Here is a 13,354-nt window from a genome sequence, read left to right on the forward strand (position 1 = left end):
GACTTTGAATTAGATTGGCACATAAAAATAAAAGAAAATGAAACATTTATTCCAGCGTTGATCTATTGACAACTTTTTTTTCGAATAATATGCTTTTTGAGAAAGTTTGACATATGTTTTCTTTTTAAAAGAAATTGGACTCGCAAGAGAGAAAAACGAATAAACGTCCACTTAAATTTCTTTCAATAAGCAACCAGAAAAATCTCGTGATAAAAAAACGCATAAAAACGATGTTACATTTTTGTGTGTGTCATTTTTAATGTCTTTTCCCACTAGCTTGATGGCCTTTAAAGTCAGCATTGGGTTTTTAATATCAATAATAAAAAAAATAACTAAAACTATAGGATGCGAAGCAATTATTTCATATTGAATGCAATTGTTTTCTTAATATTAAATTCTTCTCAAATCTTGAAGTGTTTTCAACGCTTAATTTAATCTGAATAAACTTTAACGGGCAACTCGCTTTCGGCGTTCACGCAATAGATTACGCGCATCTTGGCGTGGAATGTCGGCACGATACAATTTATTTTGGCGATACTGTGCCAATTCGATCGGAATCAAAACATTTCGTTTTGTCTTTTTCTTCGGCGCGACTGGTTGCAATATGATTTCGGTTGAACCCAAATCCAATTTTCGTGCTCGTTTTTTTGGCTGTTCGTGTTGGAATTGCGTATTAATTTGCCATCTTGGTCGCGGTAAAAACATTTCAACGTCATCAGAATCTTCATCGAGATAGATGCTCTTCCGTTTCTTCGATGCACCAGGATACGCCAGTTGGATGCGCTTTTCGATTTTGAAGCTCGAATTGATTGGTGTTTTTGGTGCCTCTGTACCAATACCAAACAAAAAGAAAGTTTAAATAAAAATGTTTCGTTTGGACAAGATGGTTTAATTGATTTACCTCTGAAACCAAATTTGTTCTTTTTCTCGGGTGTCATCGGCTCCTCAATAAATGCACCACTTGATGATTGAATGACGTTCAATAATTTCTTCGCCTTTGGTCGTTCACGTGGCTCAACATCAGTGTCTATTTCAACAAATTTACGCTTTCTATTAAGTTTAACGTTAATCACAACTGATGTCGGCATATCCTGAATATAATAGTGATAGAAGAGTATTGAATGAGTATTTACGAATGACTAAATGAACATTTAGTTAGAATATTTACATCCTGTGACGTTGATGATACAGTTTCACGGTCTTTTTCCACTTGTTCTTGTGCCTGTTCGACGATTGTAGCTGCACAAAAAAAAGATGAAATGAGGAAACAAAAGTTAATGAGAAATGTTTTTGAATGTGGTACCTTTTTTAGAAGCCTTTTGATTGTTATTTTCTTCCTGTGACGAAATATTCAACGGAGCACGTGTGATGTCATTTGGACTCAGGCTCACATTTGAACTTGTGCTTGCATTCAAATTGAGATTTTCTTTTTCAACGGTTTTTGACTTGCTCGATTGCATTGTAAATTCGACCACTGTTGGATTTGATGCCTTTGGATTGAGATTACTCAAAGATTGACGATTGCTTTCCTTACGGATTGCTTTCGACAAACTTTCAATGCCAGACAAACCAGGTAGTGAAGTTCGTTTTTTGAGAACAATCTTTTTGGAAACCGATTTGCTTTGCAATGATGTGTTTTTATCGATTTTATTGTGGCCTGACTCTCTATCGGAATCAACTGCTTCGGGTGCATGTGCCTCGGAAGCCATTTTGGACGCACTTGAAGTTTCTTCTTGATCTTCATGCACCGTTTTATTTGATGGCAATTCTGGCGCATCAGCAATCGTTTCCTGTTCTTTTTCTGTGTCAATTTCATTCGATTGGGACTTATTTTTGATGTCTTTCGTTTCCTTTTCAGACGTCAAATATGTTGTAGCGAATTTTTTGCCTTCAATGGGCTCCGCTTCATTAGGTGCACCACCGGCAAGCACAACAACTGATTCCACTTGTTGCAATGTAACACTTTCAATATCATTGCTAGCCTCAGTTGTACTTTCGATCACATGCTCATCGTCGCTCTCATCGGAGCTACTTGATTCTTCAATAATCGCAGATCGACGTCGTAGCTTCGATTTCTTCGGAATTTCTTCCTCCTCTTCGCAGTTCGTTGCATCTGTAACATCACTATCGTAAATAATAAAACCATCATCTTCGTATTCATCTTCTTCTTCGAAATCAGAATCTTCGGATCCAATATCCACACCATAATCGATTTCATTTTCTGTAAATACGAACAAAATAACATAAATATGGAATAATTAGTTTAAAATAAAAAACACCACAAATTTTATTATTTTCAGAAAAAAAAAAAAAAATGTAAATCGGTGTTATTACCTTCAATTTCCCGCCGTTCTTCATCATCCATTGAGTCGCCCGTTTCATAATCCAAGACCTCTTCAGCTTCATCATCCACAAATGCATTAGCTTCTTCCTCATCTTCGTTTTCTTCATCGCTGCCTTCCTCAGTCTCTGGAACAATGTCATCATCTGAATCCTCACTGTCCACTAAGCCCTTCAATATGGCCCAATTGTTGCGTGCTACAACTTTTTTCACTGGTTCCTCTTCGGTTTTATCACTTGCATCGGCAACACCTAATGCATCGATTGGATTTGATGAATCCAGAGAATGTCGTGCAATCGACTTATTCCATGAATCTTGTAATTTCTTCAAACTGTCGCGAGCTTTCTCCCGATTCTCTGTGAAGGTTAAAAATGTCATTTTGTTGAACAAAAAATAAGCTAAGAAATTCTTCAAGAAAAAAAGAAGTGTAAAAAACTTACCATCACGTTGTTTACGTTTCAATTTTTCTTCGGAATTTTCCTGACTTCTAGTCGCTTCCAAAATTGAATTTTCGTCTGGGAAAGGTGTATCGACTCGTCTCATTGTCATTTGGTTTTTATCATTTTTCGGCGTCATAATTTGCACCGATTTTCGTTCACTCTTTAAAGTGGGGACATTATCAATTGAGTGAGCTACTTCATTGGCTTCAAGAGTTTTTTCAGGAGATTCAAGGTCTTTTTCGATTTCTGCCTCTTTGGATACATCGGTAGGTTTTTCAATGCATTGTTCATTAACTGGTTTAACAGACTCACTCTCATTCGATTCGGATTGTTTGGATTCGGAGACCATTGACTCCTTGACTGGTTCGATGGCTTCTTCAACCGTTGGTTTGATGGATGAATCGACATCCGAATCAAATTGTGTTTCATTCACAACTGACATATTGACAACAGACTCCTCGATGATGGTGCTATTATCTTTACCTTTATCTGTATCGTTCTTTTCCATTTTAATTGCTGGATCTTGTGTTTGTTCAACGTTTTCGGTTTGATTTTTCGATGTTTCGGAAATAGCCGCTGTTGCAATTGCATTGAAATCTTCGTCGATTTTCTTTTCAGTCGATGGTGTTACACTTTCGCTGATTTCATCAATGGAAGAACTTACATTAGTTGGTGTGTCATCAAATCCAGCCAACATTTGATCGATTGCAGCCGTCAATGAGATTGATAGGCCGCCAAGTGTAGATTCTCTTGGTGGTCGAAGCAACACTAATTCGGGTTTTGTTTTTTCCTTCGCAATTTCAGTTGTTGTTTCATCATCACTGGTTAGATCTATGCTTACATCTTGTTTTGGTGTTTTTTCACTCGATTTGGGCGTGTTTAGCTTCACCGGTGTACTCTTTGCCGAAACATTTTTAGCCTTTGGTGTTTTATTTTGTTTTGGCGTAGCCGATTTAATATTTTCAACGTTCGATTTTACAGCTAAAACACTTACTTCCATTCGATCCAAATCGGTTGATCGATTCAATGACTGACGTTGTTTTGATGATTTCTTTGACATTTGTGGCGTTGATACATCTTTGTCGTGAACCACAACAGATACATCCAAAGGTGAAAGTGTCTTTGATGGATCTTTTGAATTTGGTGTGCTCACCGATTTGTTAACATTGTCGGTGGTTTTGTTGGGATATTCTTTTGGAATTGTTTGAATATTGTCACCATCTTCACTTTCATCATCCATATGCTCAAAGTCGCTCGTAATGCGTGGTTCTCTATGTGGTGTATTAACGGTTGAGCTACCTTTTGATTCATTAAGTTTCGGTTCATTGGATTCGGGTTCGGTGACCACACCAATTTCTGCTTCATCTGTGATTGAAACATTTTTACTTTTGGGGGTACCTTTGGCCGATGATGATGGCGATATTTTATTTTCCCAAAGCTTAACCATGCCAGACACATTCAGTAAATCATCGGACACCGTTTCATCTTGTGGCGTTTTCGAATTCAATTGAGCAAGTTCTTCGGATTTTGGTATACCTTTCGGTGTGCCTTTTGGTATTGCTTTCGGTGTAGTATCCTTTGGCGTATTGATTGACATTGTTTTTGATGTGCCCTTTGGTGTACCGACCACTTCTTCCGTCATGGACGTTTCCATTGGTTCGGCTGGTTCGACACTTGGTGTTTGAGCCTTTCGCAATGGTGAACGTGCTACTGGTGTTCTAGCGGTTGTGGTGGAAATCAACACGACTTGTGATGACGGTGATGCTAACACGTTGATTGAGTTGGATGTATCAATCAAACTGGTCTCTTTTTGTTCATTAGTAATAATGGGTTTGATGTCTTCTGGCTCTTCTTCAATCGTAACGATTTTGTGTTCTTCTACAGTTATTGTAGGAACTTCCTGTTTGTTTTCTTTACCATTGACCTTTTTGTCTTTTGTTACATCATCTTCGTCATCGTCAATTACATATGTTTGCAATGGCGACTTTGATTTGCTTACCTTGTTCATTTCATTTGCGAGATTTTCTTCGTCTGACTCCTCATCGATAACTTCCGACGCAATAATACTTTTATTGATGCGCATTGATGCACGACGCGGTGTGGTTGGCTCTTTAATTTTACTGACTTTGGTCTTTAATGTTTTCGGTGTGCCAACTTGTGATTCGGACAAACGGGAACTTGTACGCCGTGTCGGTGAATGATCTTCTGATGCTACACTATTTGAACGCAAACGTCTGGCCGGTGTTGCCGATTTGGCCGGTGAGTCTGTAGCTTTTTCGTTTTCGGACAGCAAACGAGAACTACGACGTGCTGGTGTCGTTGGAACAATTTCTTCTTTTGGTGTATTAGCCTTTCGACTGGAACGACGTGAAGTTTGTGTGGCTTCAGTTGAATCAGACGCAATACTGTTTGAGCGCAATGCTCGTCGCGCCGGATTTGTTGGATTTGAGTGAGCAGCAATATTTTCTTCGGTCAATTGTGAACTACGACGAGAGCGTGTAGCATGCGCAATGGCACGACGACCAGACGTTGCATCAATGTCATCGAAATTTTGACGTTCCAATACTACTTTGCACCCTCTCATCGAATTTGAACTAATACTGCTTGCAGCATCATCATTATCATCATCTTTCTTTGCACTATCGTTATTGTCGACGTCATCTGAATCTGAATGCATAGAAAGAGAAAAAATGATAGCAAAGCATGAATAACGGTAATATTGTAGTAAGACATTTTGTTTTTCTCTTTCACGAATAACCAAAATGCGATCATAAATAATGAAAATATTTCTTAAAATTCTTTGTTAAATATTTACCCTTTTCGGTGATATTCTTTAATTTGCGTGATTGCCGTGTATTCTTCCTTGGCGATGAAACAACAGGACTTTCCACCGATGCACGACGTGACCGTGTCACTGTTAATATAAAAAAATCCATACAAAAAATTAATGACAATGCATAAAACATGACAAAAATAAAAATGATTGGAATCATTGTGTTGCACACACTGTTTGTGCAATAAAAATATGCGTAGTCTTGAGAAAATTCTACAGAAATGATATACTATTGAAACAATGACATGAATTTATGAAATGTTTGAATAAAAAAATTTGAACGACATAAAGCACAGTATTGTACAAGACAATGGCGATCGAAAAAAAAAAATAGAACTTACATCTCGATGGTATTGCTGTTTGATTTTCATCCATTTTATTCGGTAGAATTTGGTCAATGAAACTTTTATTTTACAAAACACAAAATATTCAAACAATAATTGGATGGTAAAAAGTCTGATTTTCAGTTGAAATGAATTGAATTTGCGTTGTTCGTTGGAGCAATTATAAAACACGTCCGTCAAACACGATAAATTTAATCCGTTAGAAAAGATTTTTTGAATTGTGCTATCTGCGTTCTTTCTTTCTCTCACTGTTCGCTGTGATGCGCGACAAATTGAATCTTATACAATGTTTTAGCGCTAAACTATATGTAAAAGACATGCAACCGCATGTCAAGAGCACGATAAGCAAGTGAACACCATCGTTTCGTTCGAAACTTCACGAAAAAACCGCACATTTCGTTAAGCTGTCAGTTTTTGCGGCGAAGTGGTGTTGCCATCGGCGAGATACGTAAATCAGCTGACAATCGCCTGTCACTTGGATTTTGTTGATATTCTTTTCATATTTTGTGTCTTTTTTTCAAAATCAGTTTGGAAAAAATTCCGTTTTGAAATATTCTGAGACTTGTTGGTCCAAATCGGAATTGCGACTAAAATTTAAAGTAAGAGACAGAATTTATATATGTTTACTCTGTATGTGTATTCTTTTTTGGATTTTCTATAATTAATTTTTATCGATTTTACACTAGATAATGTCCTACAATGAACAGCCAGTATCAGGCGCATCATATGCGCCAAAAGTAGATTTAATTTTGCCCGATCATGGGAAATTATTTTATGAACAAAAAAATGATTTCGTTTATTGCAAACCACATCTGATGCCATTGAAGTCGGTTACGTTGGAAAAATTGGAGAAAATGCAAAAACAAGCACAAGAACAATTGAAAGAGACACGAGCCAAAACTGCTGCGGCCAAAGCATTTTGAAGTTGTTTTAAATGTGACAGACTTTGATAGAATACTATGCAAATGTGTCTATTTGCAGGAAATGAATGGCACTCAAATGAGATTCACTTTTGTTAGATCTTGCACTTACTTTGATGTTTAAAGCACAACTGACAGTTTCACATGATAAAATCAGAGTCCTGATTGCTAGCACACCGTCTTTGCATTAACGGTCCAACTAAGGACGCTGCCATCAATCTGATGCTAATATGAGCCACACTATTAATTTGGACAAACATCTTAAATAAATAAAAGACCCACGATTCATGTACTTGAATAATTGCGTTTTTTTTATTGTTAAATGCTTATTTTGAATTTACAAAGAATTAGCTGCAATTTGTTTAAGCATATAAAAAATTTGTTTCATCATTCATCGAAATTTAGAAATAAAAACGTCTTTTTTTTCGTTCAAAGTAAATTGTTTTCAAACAAAACAAGAGATTTAAAAAAGAACTGAACAAAATTGTATGGATTTAAAATGAATGTTCTTATAATCGATAAATTACAATCTAAATGTTGTCTTAAGTTTTTAAAACTCGGTTATTGATGTGTGTTTGAAGCACATTGGCTTTTATTTCGGTTTATCTTAGATAGTTTTCTTTTCGAAAATATGCGCATTTGTATTGATACTGATATACTGAGATATTTATATGTTTCGATAATGAAATATACGTTTTTCCATTGCAATGTGGAAAAATGATGTAAAACAAAACTTGAACGAAGGATGAAAAAAAACAACTAACGAGTAAAAGAAATTCCACCTATCCGCTGAAACACACACAAAAAAATCGTTTGACTTGAGCATTTACTGAAATAAAAACTATTTATCCTTATTTCTATTTACTTGATTTTCTTTCTCTTTTCTAACACAACCATAAAGCAAGAAATTCCCAATGATTTATGTTGGCTGTCTTTGTAATTGCACCAGCACGATGGCAACTCCAACAAATAAATGAAAATTGCGAAAATTTTGTCGCGTTTTCTCCTCACTTTTTTTCTCTAAGCGTTAAAATATAACATTTGCACTATGAATTCGTTATTTTTTGTTTTAAATTTTGTTTCACATTCTTGATATTGCCAATCTAGACTAATTTCATTCTAATAATTATGATCAATATAATTCGATGGTTTAAAAAAGGGAATTAACCAAATACTTCTGTTACTTTCAAATTTCATATGATAGTGTTTTTAAAAAAAGAAAACACACACATACAATACTGTAATAATTCAGTTAAACTGAATCGGGTGATGGAATATGACCTTTCAAACTTCATCATGTCATTCATTTCATTTCATTCTTAGAGTCTATCACAGAATATTGCCGATTGCGTTTCCATATTTTCTTTTTGTCAGTAGCCGTGCCATCGTTTGCTTTCGAATAAATATTCTTTTTGCGCCTTGAAAATCGAAAAATGACATTACAGTTTTCCTATAGCCGAATAAAATTGATTTAAATTTTGTTTTTTTTTTTTACATTAAAATAAGAAAAAAGTTCCATTTTTGGCATGGGTTTTACAGTATTTCCCCCACAAAATTCAATTCGGAACGTATCAATTTGTTTTCTAAACGTTTTCATTAAAATGTTCAATTTCTAAGATTATGCATAATTTAGTTTATAAATGAATTAATGATAAAAGTGATGTTTAATTTTTATTGTATCAAAATGATCATTGACTAAAGTTGTGAGCGTGATGTTTGATTTTGAATTTGGCGAATTTTCGTTTATATTTAAATAAATTATTATAAAATTTGGAATGAAAAATTGTGAATATTTGATGAGAGAGTACACGAAAGTGCCAACGTGGAAAATACAATCGATATGATGAAAATAGCCTCATTTTGATTTGTATGTATCACGATTATATTTTCGCTACGTTGTCTTTCTGCTTGCTTAAAATACCATTTTTTTTAAACCAATTCAAGTTAATCAGCAATATTTGCAATTCGAATGATCGAAACTCGATTGACTTCTTCAAAACATTTTGCGTGCTTGCCGCAATAATTCGCTTTCTAATTCACTCCATCGCTTACTTACAAGTAATTTAAATACAGTCATAAAATGTAACATAGTGCTGGTCTCTTAACGAGGGGAAGAACGGAATAATTGGGCATATTATGCGCCATTTTTATTTCTATCCAAATCGAAAGCAACATTCACCGTCGCAAATGTTCCGATTATTTTGTTTTTACATAAAAGCGATTTGTTTCAATTGCGCTCCATTTGCAACATCATAATAAATGAATGGGAGAAGCACTTAATACTAAAAATTACAGTGATGTTTTCGATATCATTTAATTATAATAAATTTATTGTGATTCTTAATCACAAAAAACGATCTTTTCTTGTTTGTTTATGTAAGTCGTAAATATGTTCATAACATAAAATTTTCAAATCAAAGTCTTTCTTGAAACTAATTCACCCGACGTGGGGAGGCGGGAGGAAAATAAGGAACAGAAATTACAACTAAATGCAATGCTTAAGGTACATTTGATTTTAGCGAAATTAAAAAAGAATAAATACTTTTCAGTTTTAGATTAAAAAGAACCTTAAAAAAATAAACAATTAAATAAAAGGAACACAGAAAGGAGAATGAAATTATGAGTCGTTCTTATAAATCAGGAACCGATTAAAATACGTACAATACGATGATCTGTTAAATATATTCGCGTCAATTTTTATTCGATGATAATCGATAGCTTTCCGATTGACCTTCAAAATAAAAGTCATCGGACACACTCAGATGTCAGTTAACTGAAAAGTTGGAATAACCAAATGTTAGTCTCAAAAATGATTAAAACCGATAAAACAAGTATACTTACTGTTGCGATCTTCATTTTTCCAAGCATTAATTGAAATTGTGGGCGCCGGTATACAATTGCGCAACGATTGAACGATTTGAATGGTGTCAATTAAAGCTAAATAAATGAGAAAAAAATCAACATTTTTGTTTTGTTTTCTTTCTTCTAATTTTCAATCATAATTAGGTGTACATACTCTTTTGCAGGCTTTCGCTTTGTTTGCCATATGGTTTGCACATTGATGGCCGAACAAACATTTTCATTCTCGCAATGTTTTTCATTAGTTCATCAAAAACACGTACAATATTCTCTTGGCCGATCGACGATTGTTGCTGTTGTTGTTGTTGCTGCTGCTGCTGTTGTTGTTGATAATTCTGTTGCGGTGGCATCGACGGAACTTGAGATTGATTGTGTGCTGATGGAATTTGTTGCGATAATGCCGCTTGTGTGTGCGGTGATTGATGTGCGTTTAAATTTGAAAGTGTAATGGTTGTTTGTCCTATATCGGTGCGATTCGACAAATTTGGCAACGACTGTTGTTGTGCAGAATATGAATTCCAAGCACCATTCAATTGTTGTGATTGCTGCAAATAGAAAACAATTTTATAATATATATGGTTTGGTTCGATCTTAACAATGTTCATTTTCAAACCTTGTGCGAAATTTGTTGTTTTGATTGTTGTTGAAGATCTAATGGTGCATTCGAGTTCAAAATTTGATGTGGCGATCGAGATGGTAGCTGTGTTGGTTGAAGGTTACGTCCATGTGACCGACTGTGATTATTATCCGTATGAAGCATCGGTGCATCAAATTGTTTCTTATCAAATTCTTTAAAAAGTCGTTGCTTTTCCATGGTCGACATGCTATTAAATTTCTCCAAATTTTGTTGTGCAATCGCACGATTTTGCTGTTGAATAATAGCTGCTGTAATTTGCTGTGTTGAATTTGGTCCCATTTTCATGTGTTTTTCGGCAGCTGATAGTGCGGCCCGTTGTTGTTGCTTTTGAGCATTAACGCTATTGTGCTGTTGTTTTGATGATAGATGCTGTAATTAAAAATGATGTTACAAAAAAATATGCCACAATCAACTAATTGAAACAAAAATATTTGTGTGGAATTGATAGAAGAAATTGTCGATCAATACTTATGACTCACCGCAGCATTGTTCGCATCCATTTGTGACATGTCGATAATGCCTGGATTGGGTGTGCTTCCCGATGACTGTGATGATGGAATATTTTGTTGTGGCAGGATTGGTGGCTGTGGCAAATGTTGCAAAAAATCTGGATTTGTTTGAGCTGCCGATTGAAAAGCACTGTCCATAAACGGTGGCACTGTACCGCCCAAATGAGTTTTATAATAACGACACGCTTGATTTGGACACGATTGCACGACTTCAACAATAAATTCTTTTTCCATGCCAAAATTTTCACGGCCAATCGTATATGATTCCACAACCGATCGAATGGTGGCATCCAAACTTAAATGCATTCCATGTGGACCGGTCATATGCTTCAACATTACAGCGTTCGCAAAATGTTCGTACGGTAAAACAATTTTACCCGATTCACGAAGCACCAAACGTCCTTGGCTATCCAACGATAATCGATTGGCCAATACTCTACAAAAAAAATAAAAAGAAAAAATATTTAGAATTTTACTCGATTCATAAGATTGGATTGTCGACGATTTTGATCACGAACAGCCAACACTCACTGTAAATAAGCTGCACTTGGCAACATTGCACTGTCTTTTAGCTCACTGAAACACTGTAACAATTCGACACTTGGATTCCAGCCTTTATTTTGCAAATACAATTGAAGCAGCATGTAAAGTTTTTCATTAACATAACCGACACCGGGCCCGTTATTCGATTGCAAATCGCTGGGATGTGCTTTTTGTTGTTGTTGTTGTTGTTGTTGCTGCTGCTGCTGCTGTTGCTGTTGTTGTTGTGCGTGATGCTGTTGGAGGAGTGCCATTGCAGCTGGATTGTTGACAGTCGAATTCATCAATCCCTGCGCATTTCCCGCTGACACTTTGGCCAACACCTGCTTCATTGTCTCCGTCAAATCCATAATAGAACTCTAATTATAGTCTTATTGGGATTCTGATTGGATTGAAAAGAATGGAAAAATCAAATATTGTTAAACACCAGAGGTCGAATATGTATTGTGAAAAAGACACACGCTCATCAAATTCGACGAGTCCTTTGTTTCATTAAAAATTCATCGAATTAATTTGAAATTATAATAACGTGAGAGCTATTTAATCGAACATAGTTACTATCATATGAGATCGATTCGTGCTGTTTACACAACTGAAATTGGTAAAACAAGAAAATTATCCACAAAGTAAACTGGCACAGAACAGTCTGCCTCGCGACGAATCAAACGGCAGAACACAATGTAATAATTTAAAATATTCCATACGATTCAATGTTATATGAATAATTAAAATATCACTCGAATTTTTGTTTTATATTCGATGCCAACAAGCTGTTGGTGTCTCCGTGGTGAACCGCGACTATCAAAATGTTACGCCTTTTCAATTGAACGTGAAAAATAAAATGCGATTGAAAAATATTTTTTGAAAATACCAAAAAGCATCGATGAATGCAAAACGAAGAGTGAAAAAAAACGCGCGCACGACACTACAATTATGTTTTGATGTAAACCATCAATTAGAGATGAATAAAAAAAAGGTAACAAAAAGATGGCGTGTTCCCAGCCAAATGCTCTCATAAAAATAAATGCACACATGAAAAACTGTCGCTACATTATTCGCACGGATATATTTACCTTAAATGTAATTTGGTCGGATCAGCGTATCTATATTTCAGCTAAATCGTATTGTATGTGCGATTTGTTTAGCCGCTTCTTGCACATAATTCATTGGAATTCGACATTTTTACAAAGCGCCCAATGAAACACTTCTTCTTTCTTTTTCTTTCTCCGCTCGCGTTTCTTATCACTTTGCAGTCTGCAGCTCTCGTTCAATTGCAATCAATCATTTCGATACACACACCATAGATACAGCGAATTTATTCGTCTCTCTATACATACATATCGATATATGTATATTTGTACGTCGTTTTTTTTTTCTTCCTTCAGTCAGATGCACACATGCTCACATTTACTCATATGATGCGCACCAATACATGCACCACCCGAATGGCGAGAACACAAAATACCACGGAACAAACCGATTTTTGTGATTAACGTTGTCGTCTTTTTTCCCTCTTTCTCTTTCGTATTAATTCGATATATGCAAAAATGTATTTCTGCGTCTGAGCTCTGCGAGACGCGATGACAGACTAGACGTCTTTCGATATACAACACACAACGATATCTTGCGACAAACGTGATTACGCTTGTGTATGTGTGCGTGTGCAAAAACCAATTGCAAACACACACACATACGCACACAACGCTCATATTCAAATCGAATTAGAATGCGGATGCAGTTTAATTTTAAATCGGCTATTTTGGATCGCGTCCAGTTTATCACAGATTCATAGCATTTATTCGAAGAAACATCATGAAATTTATGCAATTCTTTGCATTTATTCATAAGTAAATTATTTATGCATATATGTGGCAGAGGGCTTTTTTTTTATCAATAATACGATTACGAACAAGAGATGGCGCACGCGATTC

The 13,354-nt window shown here is 35.6% G+C and overlaps 2 protein-coding genes across 3 annotated transcripts; both read right to left on the reverse strand.

The window, feature by feature from the left end:
- Positions 1-166: 166 nt before the first annotated feature.
- On the reverse strand, positions 167-6,285 carry LOC116347545 (protein slender lobes). The gene is made up of 8 exons (XM_031778165.1): positions 5,956-6,285; positions 5,597-5,695; positions 2,782-5,448; positions 2,335-2,697; positions 1,304-2,221; positions 1,169-1,239; positions 902-1,091; positions 167-827 (listed from the first exon to the last, which is right to left on the reverse strand). Exons 1-8 carry the CDS (start codon positions 5,987-5,989, stop codon positions 448-450), a joined length of 4,722 nt encoding a protein of 1,573 aa, XP_031634025.1. The 5' UTR covers positions 5,990-6,285; the 3' UTR covers positions 167-447.
- A 1,082-nt stretch (positions 6,286-7,367) lies between these two features.
- On the reverse strand, positions 7,368-12,997 carry LOC116347602 (putative mediator of RNA polymerase II transcription subunit 26). Of its 2 annotated transcripts, none has more exons than XM_031778263.1 (7): positions 12,497-12,997; positions 11,415-11,805; positions 10,854-11,319; positions 10,351-10,743; positions 9,895-10,282; positions 9,720-9,815; positions 7,368-9,651 (listed from the first exon to the last, which is right to left on the reverse strand). In XM_031778263.1, the coding sequence occupies exons 2-7, from the start codon at positions 11,771-11,773 to the stop codon at positions 9,644-9,646; spliced, it is 1,710 nt and encodes a 569-aa protein (XP_031634123.1). In that variant the 5' UTR covers positions 11,774-11,805; positions 12,497-12,997; the 3' UTR covers positions 7,368-9,643. The 2 variants fall into 2 exon arrangements, with proteins under 2 accessions (XP_031634123.1, XP_031634124.1); XM_031778264.1 differs by lacking the exon at positions 12,497-12,997 and adding an exon at positions 11,982-12,004.
- Between the last annotated feature and the right edge of the window lie 357 nt (positions 12,998-13,354).

The sequence above is a fragment of the Contarinia nasturtii genome, unplaced genomic scaffold, assembly GCF_009176525.2.
Source record: "Contarinia nasturtii isolate CC-2019 unplaced genomic scaffold, AAFC_CNas_1.1 Cnas_scaffold_1964, whole genome shotgun sequence".
NCBI classification, from domain to species: Eukaryota; Metazoa; Arthropoda; class Insecta; order Diptera; family Cecidomyiidae; genus Contarinia; species Contarinia nasturtii.